Here is an 18,345-nt window from a genome sequence, read left to right on the forward strand (position 1 = left end):
GCGGCCTGTACTTTGCACACAAGGTTTACATGCACAGCCAGCCAGACGGACGGTCATGTCTTAATCGACTCAAAAAATGATTCTGAATCGATCGGTATACTTTATACTTTATTGGACCAATATTTTTGTATGTTACAAACATCAGCACAAACGTATAATAATTGGAATACCGAAATCAAGAGTTCATGATTTAATTAAAAGGTACAAAGAAATAAAAGCAGTTGCACTGCCAAAATCAAAAAGACCGAAATTGTTTACCAGCTCTGATGAGCAAAAGATTGTCAAACAAATCAAAAAAGATCCAAAGAAAACGCGCAAATTTTGCAAAAACATACAAAAGACGAATGCAAATTTAAAACCAACTTAAGAACCAACTTAAAAAGTATTCAATTTCAAATAGAAATGATCTCATAAAAGCTATCAAAGAAGAATTTGTTAATATTGATCCCGCCGAAAGCAAAAATTAGGTAGAATACATGCCAAGAAGATTGAAGCTGTTATCAAAAATAAAGAATATCCTACAAAGTATTAGATTTTGTAATGAATACTTATACCTTAGGAGAACTGGATTGCAGGTGTCATACTACTTTTTTGTTGGTTACTTTAGAGCCTTAAATGTTTTTTTTTTCCTTTTTTCGTTTATGAAATAATTTTAAACATTATTTGTTTTATTTTCTTAAAATACTTTGTTTTAGCTTTTAATATAATGAAATAAAAACCTTTCTTATACCTATATAAATTTAATTATTGTTCGGCTTCATTATTGAGCCACTGCATGTAAGTATAAAGTAACATAGAGACGAGACTTATTGTCAAAGACCTATATATTTAAGTTCCTTTTTAAAGACTTAACTGGTGAGAATGTATTATTTGAGCTCGGGACATACTTGCGAAGGATAACCCTGCAATGTTTTAAACAGGAAATTTTAAATTGTCGTAATTTGTAAAAATATCGATTTAATTTATTAACGATTTATAGAATATAAAATATATATATGGGAAATATCATGTCAAGTGACCTAACTCAAAAAATTGACTTTGCGAAATTTGCACAAACGTTAGTGCTATTGAATAGTACGTCAGACAAAAATTTTTAGCTCTATCGGCCAAGAACTACCAAATTTAGAGGAGGGTTTTATTCAAATGAGTGTAACTTTTCACCTATTGAAAAATTGTCCAACGGAGTTCAGAAAGCATGACATCACATAATACAAATCTTGGTGCAAATTTTATCCAAATCGGAAGACATCGATTTTTAAAGTTGGGACACTTGACACGAAATTCCACTTCCATATTATAATTTCAGTTTTTAAATAAAAATTTCAAAACGCCATTTATAGTGCTACAGAAAATAAATCAAACCCAATATTAAAAATGATCAATTGGAAAATTTTGCTAGGACCTATTGGTGGAAAGTTCCACTTATGTGAAAAAAATCTATGACCATTTTGGTCAAATTTGTGCATACTATCCAATAGTACTAACCTTGGTGGAAATTTTTTATGTTTTTCTACACAAATATTTGCGTTTTTATAAAATCTGATACAATGGAAACTTTTTCTAAATTTTCACAAACGGACTCAAAACCCAAACTTTAATAATTTTGTTTAGACTTTTATTTGTATATATCCTTATATATATCCTTATAATAAAAAAATTAAAACAAGATTAAAATATTTGTTTTTCTGTTACTGGCAAAATAATGGAAACTTTGGTATTATCTTAACAAAATTGGTTAGAACTTGTCAGAAACTAAGGATATAGTTCAGTATCTTTTACTTTATATTGCTGCATGACATCGAAGATGCATTGAAACAATAATTGGAATCAAAAGTCACTAAAAAATTTAGATATTCCCTCAAATCGACCTTCCAATTAGTCATGAATGTTGGCTTTTAGGCCCATTGCAGAGTAACAAGCCGTAACGACGCGATCGGCGGCTAGCCGAACAGCCGGTAATTTTTTTCAAGCCGCGCCGACGCCGAAACCATCGGCTCATCAGCGGCTTATTGCAGAGCTGATTTAATATGCTGAGTCGATTTTTTTAGTACAAAAAAATGCGACTCAGCCTTTTACATTTTCTTTTACTACATTATTTATTAATCGTACTATGTGATCAGTGGAGCTTGCTTTTTATAACGGTTCCTCAAAAAAAAAAAAAAATGAACACGCTAAAAATTATTTCTTTAATATTGATAATGGTGATGGTGTTGTTGCTGATGGCGTAGGTGATGGTGTTGCTGATGGTGCTGCTGATGTTGTTACATATGATGCTGCTGAAGTAACCACGTCCTCCGATGACGAGGATTTTAATGAAGAATCCTTCATTAAAGACGCAGCTAACAATCACGTTGTAAAGTATCAGAACCTGTTGCAGCGCAATAAAGCTGCTAAGTTAATAGCTAAAATTATGCTAACAGAGCGTAAAACTTGTGGTTCAGAGGTTTGGGACTATTTTGGAACGTTGACGCTGAGAGGGAAAACTGTGCTGCAAAAGCAGCGTTTTTGCAAAGGTTGTTTTGATGCGGATATTACCACACTAAAGGGGTAAATATAAGTAGCCTATTGTCTAGTCTATATTCTAGTTTACATTATAGTCTATTGACAGGCTATATTCTTGTCTGCATACTAGTCTACATTCTGTAGTCTATATTCTAGTCTACATTCTAGTCTATTGTCATGTCTATATACTAGTCTATTGTTTAGTCTATATTCTAGTCTATTTTCAAGTGTACATTCTAGTCTATATTCTAGTCTATTGTCTTGTCTATATACTAGTCTACATTCTGTAGTCTATATTCTAGTCTATATTCTAGTGTACATTATAGTCTATATAATAGTCTATTGTTGAGTTTGTATTCTAGTCTATATTCTAATCTACATTCTAGTCTATATTATAGTCTATTGTTTAGTCTACATTATAGTCTAAATTATAGTCTATATTATAGTCTATTGTTTAGTTTATATTCTAGTCTACATTCTAGTCTATTGTCTTGTCTATATACTAGTCTTCATTCTGTAGTCTATATTCTAGTCTATATTCTAGTCTACATTCTAGTCTATATTCTAGTCTATTGTCTTGTCTATATACTAGTCTATTGTTTAGTCTATATTCTAGTCTAATCTACATTCTAGTCTAAATTATAGTCTATTGTTTAGTCTACATTCTAGTCTAAATTATAGTCTATATTATAGTCTATTGTTTAGTTTATATTTTAGTCTACATTCTAGTCTATATTCTAGTCTACATTCTAGTCTATTTTCTAGTGTACATTCTAGTCTATTGTCTTGTCTATATACTAGTCTACATTCTACATTCATTATAGTCTATATCATAGTCTATTGTTGAGTTTGTATTCTAGTCTATATTCTGATCTACATTCTAGTCTATATTATAGTCTATTGTTTAGTCTATATTCTAGTCTATTTTCTAGTGTACATTCTAGTCTATATTCTAGTCTAAATTCTAGCCTATATTACAGTCTATTGTTTAGTCTATTTTCTAGTCTACATTCTAGACTATATTCTAGTCTATATTCTAGTCTTAAGTCTAGTCTGTATTATAGTCTATTGTTTAGTCTACCTAGTAATTCATACTGTGGAGTCGTGGAGAGACTTCAGGGTATTATTATTTTTAAGTCCAAAATGTTTTGCGGTTATTTAAGTTTTACAGGAAATTATGGATTCTATTATCATTAGGGTAAATTAAAACACTTTTTAATATTTTTTAAAACGTTATAAAGCATATGGTTTTTTATTTATTATATTTGTTTGATTAATTCAGATTGCAAAAAAAATTAAATCTATAGTTTTAGTTTTCTTTCAAAATTTAGTAAAAATTTTGTTTAGTTTTAAGGATTATAAGTTTTATAATTTTAAATATTTGTTGAGGGTATTTAATTTCAATTAATTTAAAATTTTTGGGATTTGTTTATTTGTTGATGATTTTATATTTGTACTTTCAATTGCCGGTTTTACAATCCATTTTATTGAGATTCTTCTAGGGATCACTACTTGCAGACTTTATGACAATGCTTTACAATTATTATTATTAGCCATTACATCTGCTGTCATATTGGTTGTAGTTTCTTGTCACGGATTGGATTTGAATAAAAATCGGTTGATTATAGATCAGAGAATATTTTTTATTTATTTTACAAAATTAAAAAAAAAAAAATTGTTTTCAATATTATGAATTCATATTTTGTGGCCACATTTAGATTTAGCGTTGGGACGTCAACATCCAACCATATCAACCATTTGCGCACAGTTCACAGCCTTGATATTAGCTCAAAAAGATCACAGTCAAACACAAATATGACGAACAAAGCACTTGCGACATCTCTCAGTATTTTTAAAAATAAAACGGAAACCAATTTCGTGAACGCAAGGAGAATAGCTGAGATGTCCTGTACAGATTTACAGCCTTTTAATATCGTTGAGCGAAAGGGGTTTCAAAAATATATTTCGACATTAAAACCAAATATAACATTTCCAAGAAGCCGTACAATTGCAACAACAGCATTGAATGATGTATATGCAATATACGAAAAAATCGTCATAGAAAAGTTATGTGCTGCTCCAAAGAAGATAGCTCTTGTGTTGGATCTTTGGACAGATAACTATAAGAGATTATCATACGTCAACATTAAAGTACATTTTTGCCAAAATTTTAAATTAACAACAGCTTCTTTAAAAACTGAATACTTTCCACATTCTCATACAGGGGCAAACATTGCGGAAAATATTACCAACACAATCAAATATTTTAAATTAGATGATAAATCATTTTTCGTCGTTAGCGATGGCGGCAGCAATATTATTTCTGGGTTACGTATCTCCAACATTGAACGGCATGAATGTATGGCACATTCACTTCACCAATTCCTGATGCACGATATCGTTGATAATCCAGAATTCGTTGCAGTGAAAAATATTATATGCAAATTAAAACAAAGCTATAGAAAGTTGTCTTTTCTATCGGAAGAGTTAACAAATATACAAAATGTATCACAGCAGGATAATATCATTCAAATTCTTTTGGAAAGTAATGAAATAGCTGAAACTTGTATTTTGGAAGAACAGTTTGACATTACAATCGATGATTCTATTAACATAGATGCCTTGCCAAAAAACCTGACGTTAAAAAATTCTAACGATACACGCTGGAATAGCTTATTAATGATGTTCAGAAGTTTTTCACAAAATTTTGATTCTATTAACATAGCTTTAATTAAAGCTAATAAAGAAGCCCTAATCTTTTTGCAAATGGAAAAGATGATAATCAAACAATTTACAATTTTCTTAGAAATTTTTGAAGAGGCCACCATCTACTTTCAAGGTCGGAATTAACCTACTATTTCCAGTGTTATATGTTTTTATGAAAACATATTAAATAATTTACACTCCAAAGAGTTGGAAGCGGAATTTGGAATAATGATAGATGTATACAATTTCGCAAAAAAACATTTTCCAAAAAGATTTCGAATAAAAAAAATTAATCTTATTTCGGCGCTTATGGATCCATGCCAGAGAAACTGGTCTGTTTAAAAAAAATATTTAAAAAAAGTTCCAAAAAACAATACATTACCAATGAATGCATGTTTGGAAAATGATTATGAAGATTTCAATTCCAAAGAAGAACTCGTAAGATGGGAAATCTCAAAATTGTGCAATAGCCAACCAGTTGTTGACTCAACTGATCGACCAGGACCATCGAAAAAAACTGTAAATATAAAGCATTAGCCATGTTGTTACATACATAAATAATACATAATATACAATATTTTTTTAAGAAACTTTCTACAACACGTAAAAACATGCTTGAGTTTGTTGCCTCCACCAGTTTTGAAGAACTACCTGATGACGATCTTCAAAAGGAAATTCAGGCATACTTTGATGCGCCAAATGAGGAAACAGAATGTTTGGACTGGTGGGAAAGAAAACAAGAGGTTATTTTAAATAATTTCAGAAATGTTATTTTATTAACTTCGTTTATTCTTATTACTTTCAGATATATCCGAGTGTAGCAAAATTGGCAGACTTATGTTTTGGAATCCCAGCTACTTCTGCCTCCTCAGAGGAAGCTTTCTCTGTAGCAGGAGTCTGTATTATAGCAAAACGTAGCCGTGTAAATTCCTTCACAATTAAAAAGCAGTTATTTGTGCATGATAATCATCATCTGGTAGATCCAGTATTAAATGCTGCTTAAAACGTTTATTTTATTACTAATTATACTAGCATGTACATATATTCATGTGTACAATAGCACTATATTCACTCATGTAATCACTCATTTACAAGATTAGCATAACTCAGAACAAAAACTTTATAAATATTTATTTTTAATAAATATGTACCTTGATATTTTTAAATCAATTTTTTTTAAGAAAACTGGTCAAAAATACATTTTTCAATATTATTTAAGAAAAATATTTATATTTAAAAAATATGTACCTTGATATTTTTAAAACCTAAATCAAATAAATATTTGATAAAAAATTATCAAAAATACCTTGATATTTTTAAAATGTAATTTTTTATTATTATTTAAGGAAAATATGTAAAAATATTTATATTTAAAAAATATGTACCTTGATATTTTTAAAATCTAAATCAAATAAGTATTTTATAAAAAATTATCAAAAATACCTTGATATTTTTAAAATCTAAAATAAATAAATATTTGATAAAAAATTATAAAATATGCATTTATCAATATTATTTAAGAAAATTTATGAATATTATTTAAGGAAATATTTAAAAAATATGTACCTTGATATTTTTAAAATTTAAATCAAACAAATATTTGATAAAAAATTATCAAAAATAAATTTTTCAATATTATTTAAGAAAAATATGTAAAAATATTTATATTTTAAAAATAAATTACCTTGATATTTTTAAAATCTAAATCAAATAAGTATTTGATAAAAAATTATCAAAAATACCTTGATATTTTTAAACATAAATCGATTCGTTTTCAAAACCGAGAAGCTTTTAAAACCGAATTTGGTGTTCTGCAAATCGAATTTTTATTTGAACGTAAAATGCAGAAAAATAAACATATTTAAATGAAAAAAGTTTAAAATGCCCATAGCATTTATATTATGTTACAATTGTATTAAAAAACGCCAAAAAATAACTATTTAATTTATTAGAATAAAATTAAATTCGATTTACTTTCGACTAGATTTGTGTACTCGGTTTTAAAACGAGAAAAATTATGAGAACTCGTTTTAAACGAGAAATTTACTCGGATTCGGTTTATAGAACCGACAGCAACTTTGATATTCTGCATTTCGATTCGAACCTCCGTCACAACTTACAAAAGTTAGTTAGTTACGATCGTAATGCAGAATAAACACAATCGTAAAGCATTGAAATAAAATGGTATTGCTTCTTCTTATTCTTAATATTCCGTTTTTTGTAGGAATACCAATTTTCGATAGTAGCGTAACTGAATGCGGAAACGTAATCGGAATGCAGAATAAGGGTGATTAAATTTATTCAATTGTAAAATCAAAATTAATCACATACCTGACTAACCAATATTTAGTTGAATAGTTGGAAGAGGAGAATGGGGGGTAAGAAAACAAACATGATTTGGGATTTTCATGATTGTTTTTGACATTCCTCTTTAAACTGATTCGTACTGTTGATATTATGCTCATGTAAAATAAATAATTATGTCTTTTTTTACATGAAAACATTAAAATTTGCATTAAAAAAATACTATAGCGTGTAATTAAATTTTTTTTAAATTAAATTAAATGGTTTTTATGTTAAAAATTTCATTTTATTTTTACTACGAATAAGTAATTAAAAAGGATTATACAATTAAACATCAAAAAAAAGACATGCATAGTTGCATGTAAAAAATCACCGTATAAATGTTCATGATTTTTTTGAAGATTCTCAAAAGAGAATTGGAAAAAACAGACGTCTGAAAAGTCTTCATGTAAATTGCGCCATAGCTTTTTCTTTCGAATCGAAATACGGAGTAATCCTCCTGGCCATGATGTAATAAGTAATGCGTGAGCGTTTCGGCAATAAACACAATACTTTTTTGTAGTCTAGAGTATGGGTTTTGTCCATGATAAGGTAGGATCAATAGGGAAAGTTGTCAGATTTCCGCCTTGTTATGCCAAAGAAATATAAATTCGGAAAACAAAACATCAAAATATTCGAATTAAAAATCTCGAGAATATCAAAAAACATGCAGCACTACACTCTGTATTGTAATTGGTGAAATTGTTTGTTTTTTGTTACCGATTGGCATAAACTCTTAAAAAAATAAAATAAATTACATTAATAATTTATTTTGTTCACCAACAATTTTTATTTTTTATAAAAAAATTTATATTTTTTGGTAAAATTTTTTTATTTGACAGTTCAGGGCAAGTAAAATTGAGAACATATTTTCATTTTTATGTAAATTCTTTTTTACTTGTCCTGAATTTCAAAACTATAAAAGCGATGTCCTGAACCGAGTTTTCTGATATAAAAAATCATGGAATAACTTCCATGATGTAATTCACAAGTAAAACAGATTTTTTTTAAAAACAACTTACCAACCGTTCACTTCAAAGCCAAAAGGAAAAAGGAAGTTGTATGTATAACAGATTGCATATTTTATACCATCGGTTATTAATATACTTGGTAATTGTGACAGGTTGCCTCATATGTATTTTATATATATATATATATATATATATATATATATATATATATATATATATATATATATATATATATATATATATTATATATATATAATATATATATATATATATAATATATATATATATATATATATATATATATATATATAATATATATATATATATAATATATATATAATTTTTTGTAAACAGCTGTTTGTTTTTGATTTCAGTGTTACCGCTTTATCGTTTTTTATGCTAAAATCGTTTGAATTTTTGTTTATATGTTGAAAAAAACAATTGGCAACACTAAAATTTCTTACAACATTCGAAAAACATATGAAAAATTGTCGTAAGAGTTGTATAGAACTTTTGTATAGAAAATACCAACAACATTGTTATGACTATTTTAGCAGCTGCTGACATACAACGCTACAACATCGATTGTGAATTGAACAAATGTTAATAAAAATTGTGTTAATTAATTTTATTTACCATAAACATAAGAAAAAAATCATTTTTTCAAACAAAATTTAACATTATTTAGAAACAAACAAAAAATGTAAAATTAAATACTCTTAAACAATTTATTCGTCTTTCGTCTCCGTATGAAATACATAGAAATAAAACTATCGCACAGTTCATTATGTAGGACGAATTTCGTCATACGCATACGCGAATTTTCATATACTTTAGTGTGTTCTGTATCGTCGTTCGTCCCAATTGTGCGTAAAGCAAAATATATAACTTTTTGTTTTTTTTTATATTATTCTTCTTCTAATTATATAGAGCATTACTCAAATACATAGTGGTTTTTTCGTATTTTTTAACATTAGTATAAAATTGTTTCCATTGTATTTTATACATCGGACTATCTATCTATATACATAAAAATGAATGTGTGTTTATATGTTTGTATGTTTGAATAGGTAATAGGCTACATTTCATTTTAAATTTTCAAGTGGGCGAGCCACGCCCACATTAAGAAATTATAAAATTCCTTTATTTGAGATAATATAACAGTTAGAGTCCTCAAATTTTGTCGGAGGCACTTTAGTGTCAATATGATTATATGGGATAAAAAGTGGGCGGACTAGCGTTAGGGGGCGTGGCACCTCCCATATAAAATAAATACAAAAATTCGTCTACATTGGAAACTAATACAGTTAGAATGTAAACACTTTGGGTAATAAATTGGCGGACTACCCATCAGGGGAGCGGTACCTCCGGTATTAATTAAATACAAAAATTAGTTTTTCTTGAGATAATATAACAGTTAGAGTCCACAAATTTTGTAGGAGCCACTTTAGAATCAATATGATTATTTATGATAAAAAGTGGGCGCACTAGCGTTATGCAGCGTTGCACCTCCCATATAAATTAAATACAACTGTTACAGTTAGAATCTAAAATTTTGCACGAATAATTTTGACATCCATGTCAACATTTTGAGTATTAAATTGGCGGACTACCCATGAGGCGAGCGGCACCTCCCATATTAATTAAATACAAAAGTTCGTTTATCTGGGAAACTCATACAACTAAATTCTTAAAATTTTGCACATTTTTAAGAAAAACGAACGGACTTCCATCTGGAGGTCTCGGAGCGCCCATATAAATAAAATCGAAAAAATCGTATGTCGAATCTATTAGAGCTAGAATTTTCAAATATTACATGAAGAATTTTGACATTCATCTGAATATTTAGAGTATAACCAACGAACTTTTAATGGGGACTTGACATATCCCATTTAAGTAAAATACAAAATATTGTTTATCTAGGAAAATATAGAACTAGATTCATAATGGGGTACTTGGCACCACATATATGATTTAAATACAAAATTCCGTATATAATGAAAACTGTTAGATAATTCAAATTTTTCATAGATACATAGAAATTGGCGAACTTGCTATAATTTGCTTGACATCTCTCATATGTAACATATTGTTAATCTCTAAAACTATTGTGGCTAGAAATTTTAAGTGGGTTTTTTATTTATACTAGAGGGTAAAACAAAAAATATTGTATATCCCAAGGCATTAGAATAAGAATAATTTTTTAAGAATAAAAGAATATATTAAATTTTAGCAAGTAAGAAATAAATAGATCATTAATATATTATTTTAGAATTTCAATAAAATATATTGCCATCAAGAGAAATTATAATATAGTAACTAAATAATTTTTTTTTTTGTGATTATTATGTATTTAATTTCGATTGGGTTAGTGAAGCACACCGGGTATCAGCTAGTATACAATAAATTCCAGTAATTTTTGGTAAATATCGGGGACAAATAAGTATTAAATACAATTCCCAAATATTGCAAAATTTGACCCTTCAACTTAACAGTTTATGGGTTTAAAATGTCCGATTTAAAAAAAACTTCGTACATATATTTTATATCATCTGGATTATAATACTCAGAAAATACGTTATTTTAAATGTACAACAGAAAATAATTAATACGTATTCTATAAAATATTATTCAAATCGCTGGAACATCTAATCTGTAAGAAATATTGATTTAATTTTCTTACCCTTTAATAGCCCTATCCATTGTCCATAAATCCCCATTAAGATAAAGAATAACTAGACGTTGTGATAATGGGGGTTAAAAACAAAACTGAACTAGAAAATCAATAACTGAGTGTCATGTTATTTTGTTCGTGTGACCTTTCATTTTTACATTATATGCACAATCATTTTTTTTAATATTAACAATATCAATAAAAAGTCAAAAGCTTGAACTTTTACAGAAAATACAAAATAACTGTGTAAAAGCATCGTTGTTTACTGTTATTTCAAGGTATTCTTCATTTTAATAATTTTGTATTTTTTTTTTTGGCAAAATTAATTTTTTTGTCATTAATTAAAATTGCTAGATTTCCGATTTAACGATTTTATTACTTCTTTTAATATTTTACCTAGTATTTATTGATCTTTGATTAATATTTAATAAATAAATCAAATCTTTCAAAAATATTAAAAAATTGATAAAAAAGATTCAGTGAAAACTCAACATATGGGTGGAAGACCTCATTAAACTGCTCTAATACAGGATAATTTAATGATAATAGAATTCGAAAAATTCCAAAAAAGTACTCCTCTAGGATAGTTATTAATAAAAAGTTCGAAATAATATATAATAAAAATATATATATATATATATATATATATATATATATATATAAATATATATATATATATATATATATATATATAATATATATATATATATATATATATATATATATATATATATATATATAATATATATATAATATATATATATATATATATAATATATATATATATATATATATTAAATATCAATTAAAATTTTTTGAATAATTTTTAAAATATTAAATTAAAAACTCTTAATATTCTTTCTATTGAATTTCAAATTTAGGACTATTTAAAGAATCTAAACGTGCTTTGAATACATGGTTTCTATTATTTACATTATTAATGTTAAAAAAAAAAATCAATTATAATTCGGCGCAGCCGAACGAGCCGGTTAAAAACGGCTTTACGCCCATTAGCAGCCGCCGCCGACAAATAGTGGTCGGCTTGCTTCTCGGGCCCATTGTCGTTTTCAAATCTCCAAACTAAGGGCCTAGTTTCCACTGGGGAACTAGGACCTGGATCTCTACCTTTTTATAATTGAATTCGACCAATATCTTCCCCTAAAAAATAGTTCTATACCATAATTTGTCCACCGCTAAACTAAATATTCTGGGCGACTACGACCAAGTTCAGTCTAATTTTCCATGTAATTAACAACAGGAGTTCTTATTTCGAACTTTTTATTAATAACTATCCTAGAGGAGTACTTTTTTGGAATTTTTCGAATTCTATTATCATTAAATTATCCTGTATTAGAGCAGTTTAATGAGGTCTTCCACCCATATGTTGAGTTTTCACTGAATCTTTTTTATCAATTTTTTAATATTTTTGAAAGATTTGATTTATTTATTAAATATTAATCAAAGATCAATAAATACTAGGTAAAATATTAAAAGAAGTAATAAAATCGTTAAATCGGAAATCTAGCAATTTTAATTAATGACAAAAAAATTAATTTTGCCAAAAAAAAAAATACAAAATTATTAAAATGAAGAATACCTTGAAATAACAGTAAACAACGATGCTTTTACACAGTTATTTTGTATTTTCTGTAAAAGTTCAAGCTTTTGACTTTTTATTTGATATTGTTAATATTAAAAAAAATGATTGTGCATATAATGTAAAAATGAAAGGTCACACGAACAAAATAACATGACACTCAGTTATTGATTTTCTAGTTCAGTTTTGTTTTTAACCCCCATTATCACAACGTCTAGTTATTCTTTATCTTAATGGGGATTTATGGACAATGGATAGGGCTATTAAAGGGTAAGAAAATTAAATCAATATTTCTTACAGATTAGATGTTCCAGCGATTTGAATAATATTTTATAGAATACGTATTAATTATTTTCTGTTGTACATTTAAAATAACGTATTTTCTGAGTATTATAATCCAGATGATATAAAATATATGTACGAAGTTTTTTTTAAATCGGACATTTTAAACCCATAAACTGTTAAGTTGAAGGGTCAAATTTTGCAATATTTGGGAATTGTATTTAATACTTATTTGTCCCCGATATTTACCAAAAATTACTGGAATTTATTGTATACTAGCTGATACCCGGTGTGCTTCACTAACCCAATCGAAATTAAATACATAATAATCACAAAAAAAAAAATTATTTAGTTACTATATTATAATTTCTCTTGATGGCAATATATTTTATTGAAATTCTAAAATAATATATTAATGATCTATTTATTTCTTACTTGCTAAAATTTAATATATTCTTTTATTCTTAAAAAATTATTCTTATTCTAATGCCTTGGGATATACAATATTTTTTGTTTTACCCTCTAGTATAAATAAAAAACCCACTTAAAATTTCTAGCCACAATAGTTTTAGAGATTAACAATATGTTACATATGAGAGATGTCAAGCAAATTATAGCAAGTTCGCCAATTTTCTATGTATCTATGAAAAATTTGAATTATCTAACAGTTTTCATTATATACGGAATTTTGTATTTAAATCATATATGTGGTGCCAAGTACCCCATTATGAATCTAGTTCTATATTTTCCTAGATAAACAATATTTTGTATTTTACTCAAATGGGATATGTCAAGTCCCCATTAAAAGTTCGTTGGTTATACTCTAAATATTCAGATGAATGTCAAAATTCTTCATGTAATATTTGAAAATTCTAGCTCTAATAGATTCGATATACGATTTTTTCGATTTTATTTATATGGGCGCTCAGAGACCTCCAGATGGTACTCCGTTTGTTTTTTTTTTTAAATGTGCAAAATTTTAAGAATTTAGTTGTATGAGTTTCCCAGATAAACGAACTTTTGTATTTAATTAATATTGGAGGTGCCGCTCGCCTCATGGGTAGTCCGCCAATTTAATACTCAAAATGTTGACATGGATGTCAAAATTATTCGTGCAAAATTTTAGATTCTAACTGTAACAGTTGTATTTAATTTATATGGGAGGTGCAACGCTGCATAACGCTAGTGAGCCTACTTTTTATAATAAATAATCATATTGATGCTAAAGTGGCTCCTACAAAATTTGTGGACTCTAACTGTTATATTATCTCAAGAAAAACTAATTTTTGTATTTAATTAATACCGGAGGTACCGCTCCCCTGATGGGTAGTCCGCCAATTTATTACCCAAAGTGTTTACATTCTAACTGTATTAGTTTCCAATGTAGACGAATTTTTGTATTTATTTTATATGGGAGGTGCCACGCCCCCTAACGCTAGTCCGCCCACTTTTTATCCCATATAATCATATTGACACTAAAGTGCCTCCGACAAAATTTGAGGACTCTAACTGTTATATTATCTCAAATAAAGGAATTTTATAATTTCTTAATGTGGGCGTGGCTCGCCCACTTGAAAATTTAAAATGAAATGTAGCCTATTACCTATTCAAACATACAAACATATAAACACACATTCATTTTTATGTATATAGATAGATAGTCCGATGTATAAAATACAATGGAAACAATTTTATACTAATGTTAAAAAATACGAAAAAACCACTATGTATTTGAGTAATGCTCTATATAATTAGAAGAAGAATAATATAAAAAAAAACAAAAAGTTATATATTTTGCTTTACGCACAATTGGGACGAACGACGATACAGAACACACTAAAGTATATGAAAATTCGCGTATGCGTATGACGAAATTCGTCCTACATAATGAACTGTGCGATAGTTTTATTTCTATGTATTTCATACGGAGACGAAAGACGAATAAATTGTTTAAGAGTATTTAATTTTACATTTTTTGTTTGTTTCTAAATAATGTTAAATTTTGTTTGAAAAAATGATTTTTTTCTTATGTTTATGGTAAATAAAATTAATTAACACAATTTTTATTAACATTTGTTCAATTCACAATCGATGTTGTAGCGTTGTATGTCAGCAGCTGCTAAAATAGTCATAACAATGTTGTTGGTATTTTCTATACAAAAGTTCTATACAACTCTTACGACAATTTTTCATATGTTTTTCGAATGTTGTAAGAAATTTTAGTGTTGCCAATTGTTTTTTTCAACATATAAACAAAAATTCAAACGATTTTAGCATAAAAAACGATAAAGCGGTAACACTGAAATCAAAAACAAACAGCTGTTTACAAAAACAAAAAAACTAAAATTTTATTAAAAACAGTTTATTTATTATTATTAGTTTAAAATGTGGAATAAAGATAATAAAAGAAATTAATTTGGCTTATTTCGCATGTTTAATTAATATTTTTTGACTTTTTTATCTTTTGACATTGGTATGTGTATTTGTTTTGATTTTTTTTTTCATTGAGAACATAAACTTATGACTTGCTGCAAAGATCTGTTCACAATCATTGTTACTACACTTTAGTAGGTACAATATACAACTTGATTGTGAATTGAACAAATATTTGATTTAGAAATATAGTCACCCCATTCAGTATGTAAACAAAATTTGATTTGAAATTTAATAAATAAATACAATTTCGTGCAATTTGTTTGTATTTTATATAAAAAATATTATTTAATAGTGTAATTATGTCAAGAATGTGCTGCGAAATTAAATGAAATATCGAAGATTTGAAAATAATTCGCAGTGCGTAAAAGTTTATTGTGTTCCATATGACGAATTTACGCAACCAATTTTCTTCAGGCAGTTCGCAGTGTTAAACGAAATTCGTAGTTCGTCCCAAATTATACCTTACCCCTTTTTGACTATAGAGTAAACTTAAGGTGAACAATTTTAATAGTATACGCACAATTGGGACGAATGACGAATTTTTCGGAACGAATATTCGTCGCCAGAAATAGAACACTTGGGTATATGAAAATGTATATGTATATAAATTTTCGAAAATTCGAACTTAAGTTCGAAAAATTTTTAATTTCATTTCTCGTGGCCCTAATTGTCTGAAATGTGGCAGTCTGAAGTACACTTGATGACACTTCAATGCTATCTTGGAATATTTAAAATTAAGTTCGTAATAATGTTCGAAAAAATTTTGAAGCTGTAAAAATAATCTCACAATTGGGGATATTCACAAAAATATAATTTTTGTTCTTTTCGATTCATTTTCTAATTTCGAAATAAAGTTCTAATAAATTTTAAAGCTGTTAAAATTATCTCAAAATCGTGGAGATTCACAAAAATATAATTTTCGTTACTTTTTCCACTTTCGAACAAACAAATTTGAAACGATTTTTTCGGGAGGGGACCTTGTTTGGGAGCTATGACTCTGAAATAACTCTATTGATATAAGATATTTATTTAAAAAAAAATTGTGAAGATATCAAAATTCTGACGGAAGTTATTAACAAATAACTAATTTTCCCGAAATATGTACATTTGTGTGGGAGGTATATGAAATTGTAATGCGATTCCACCAATTTCAAGAGGAATAAAGCCCTCATGCACAAACGAATATCTGATGATTTTCATGGAATTACATCGCATAGTTTTCGTAAAAATTACATCAGAATGTGTAAAAATGCTTTTTTTTCGGTTTCGTTTAAAATTTTGATTCATAACTTTTCCCGATGTGTATGGATTTTGCTCCTTTTCAATACCAAACTGTTTAGGACAATAGTGAATATTTACAGTTAATTTGGTTCAGTTTTAAAGTGAGCGTGTTTTATTATAATCGACTCAGAATTTGATAAGGACCCAGAATATATACACTTTGTTGGGTCTCAGATGAATATTTCTTGGTGTTACACACGGAATGACCAACTTATATATATATCCTCTATCACCACTGATGGCGGTGGAGTTTATACCCTCCATATTGTAATTTTTTCGTAAGTTTCTTACGGATCAAAACCTCTCTAGCAACTTTTTTTTAGGATCGGCCCATAAGTGGCCCTATCTCGCATATTTAAAAATTTAAAATTTAAATTTTTAAATTTAAAATTTAAATTTAAAATTTAAAAAATTACATTAACGCTAATTACTAGCATATAAGGTCCTCCTTAAAATTTTGATGGGGAGGATTCAGAAAATTACTAGTGCAGCGATAAAAATCGGCAAAAAAATATAGGGTAGAAGGGGGATCATTCGCCATAGGTGCACATCTGTCAATGCGAATAACTTGAAAACCCAGTAATTTTATCACATTATCAAATTTTGTTTTCGTTTAGCGATTATTTATTATTCCTAAAAGTTTGAAAAATTAACTTTACATATGATGGAAGGCAGACGTGATTTATTATTTGTCAAAGGGGAGTGAAAATATTTCACTGTGTTTTTTTTTGTGCTAACTTTTTTAGTTTTGTGATAGAAAAAATATATTGGTTGGTGATATATTGTCAATAAAAGGAAGCCTGAAAAAAAATTTTAACTAAACCAGAACTGCCCCTGGGGCACATTCGCCAAATATTCGCTTGTTATGTAGAACAAAATTTGGTTAAAATAAAAAACTGTAATTATTTCTTTTAAATTTTTGTGTAAGTTATGTGAAATAAACAATAAATATTTTGTTTGTTGTACTTTGTGTGATAAATTAAAGTATAAAATAGCAAAACATGTTTTTATTTTTGTAATTTTTTATGTTATTTTACTAATGACAAATCTACCCCATCCCCTTGGCGTATTTATCCCATGGATGGGGCGGTTTTTGGTCAGTGCGGAAAAGTTTAAAAAATATGTACATTAAAATGAATTAGGTAAGTTAATATGAATTGGTTAAGTTGTTCTTAAATATTAATATTTTGTTAGGTCAAAAGAACTCGGTCTATAATTTACTTAAGCCTTTTTCCAAATATCACCCTGATGTTTATAGTTTATGGGTTCAGATGTCCGATTTTAAACAAATTTCGTACACATATTTTATATTATCTGGACTATAATACTGTCCAATCTATGGGCCAATTGGAGTTGTTTATTGAACTAGTAAAACACTGGGTAATACACATGAACTGTTAATTGATAAAATTTAGTCGACTACTCGAATAAAAAAATATTTTAGTTTTTTTTTTTTGCAAAAATGTAAAACATTGACCCACTATAACGCATTGTAAATTGTATCTAAGCTACTATCAAATCGTAGATATCGGTTTTAAAATTGAGATCGATTG

At 27.6% G+C, this 18,345-nt stretch overlaps 1 protein-coding gene across 1 annotated transcript; it reads left to right on the top strand.

The window, feature by feature from the left end:
- The first annotated feature begins 5,547 nt into the window (after positions 1-5,547).
- Positions 5,548-6,231, top strand: LOC124419087. Its single transcript, XM_046947373.1, has 3 exons — positions 5,548-5,727; positions 5,796-5,951; positions 6,014-6,231. Exons 1-3 carry the CDS (start codon positions 5,593-5,595, stop codon positions 6,209-6,211), a joined length of 489 nt encoding a protein of 162 aa, XP_046803329.1. The 5' UTR covers positions 5,548-5,592; the 3' UTR covers positions 6,212-6,231.
- Positions 6,232-18,345: the final 12,114 nt, after the last annotated feature.

The sequence above is a fragment of the Lucilia cuprina genome, chromosome 3 (genome assembly GCF_022045245.1).
Source record: "Lucilia cuprina isolate Lc7/37 chromosome 3, ASM2204524v1, whole genome shotgun sequence".
Taxonomy (NCBI): domain Eukaryota; kingdom Metazoa; phylum Arthropoda; class Insecta; order Diptera; family Calliphoridae; genus Lucilia; species Lucilia cuprina.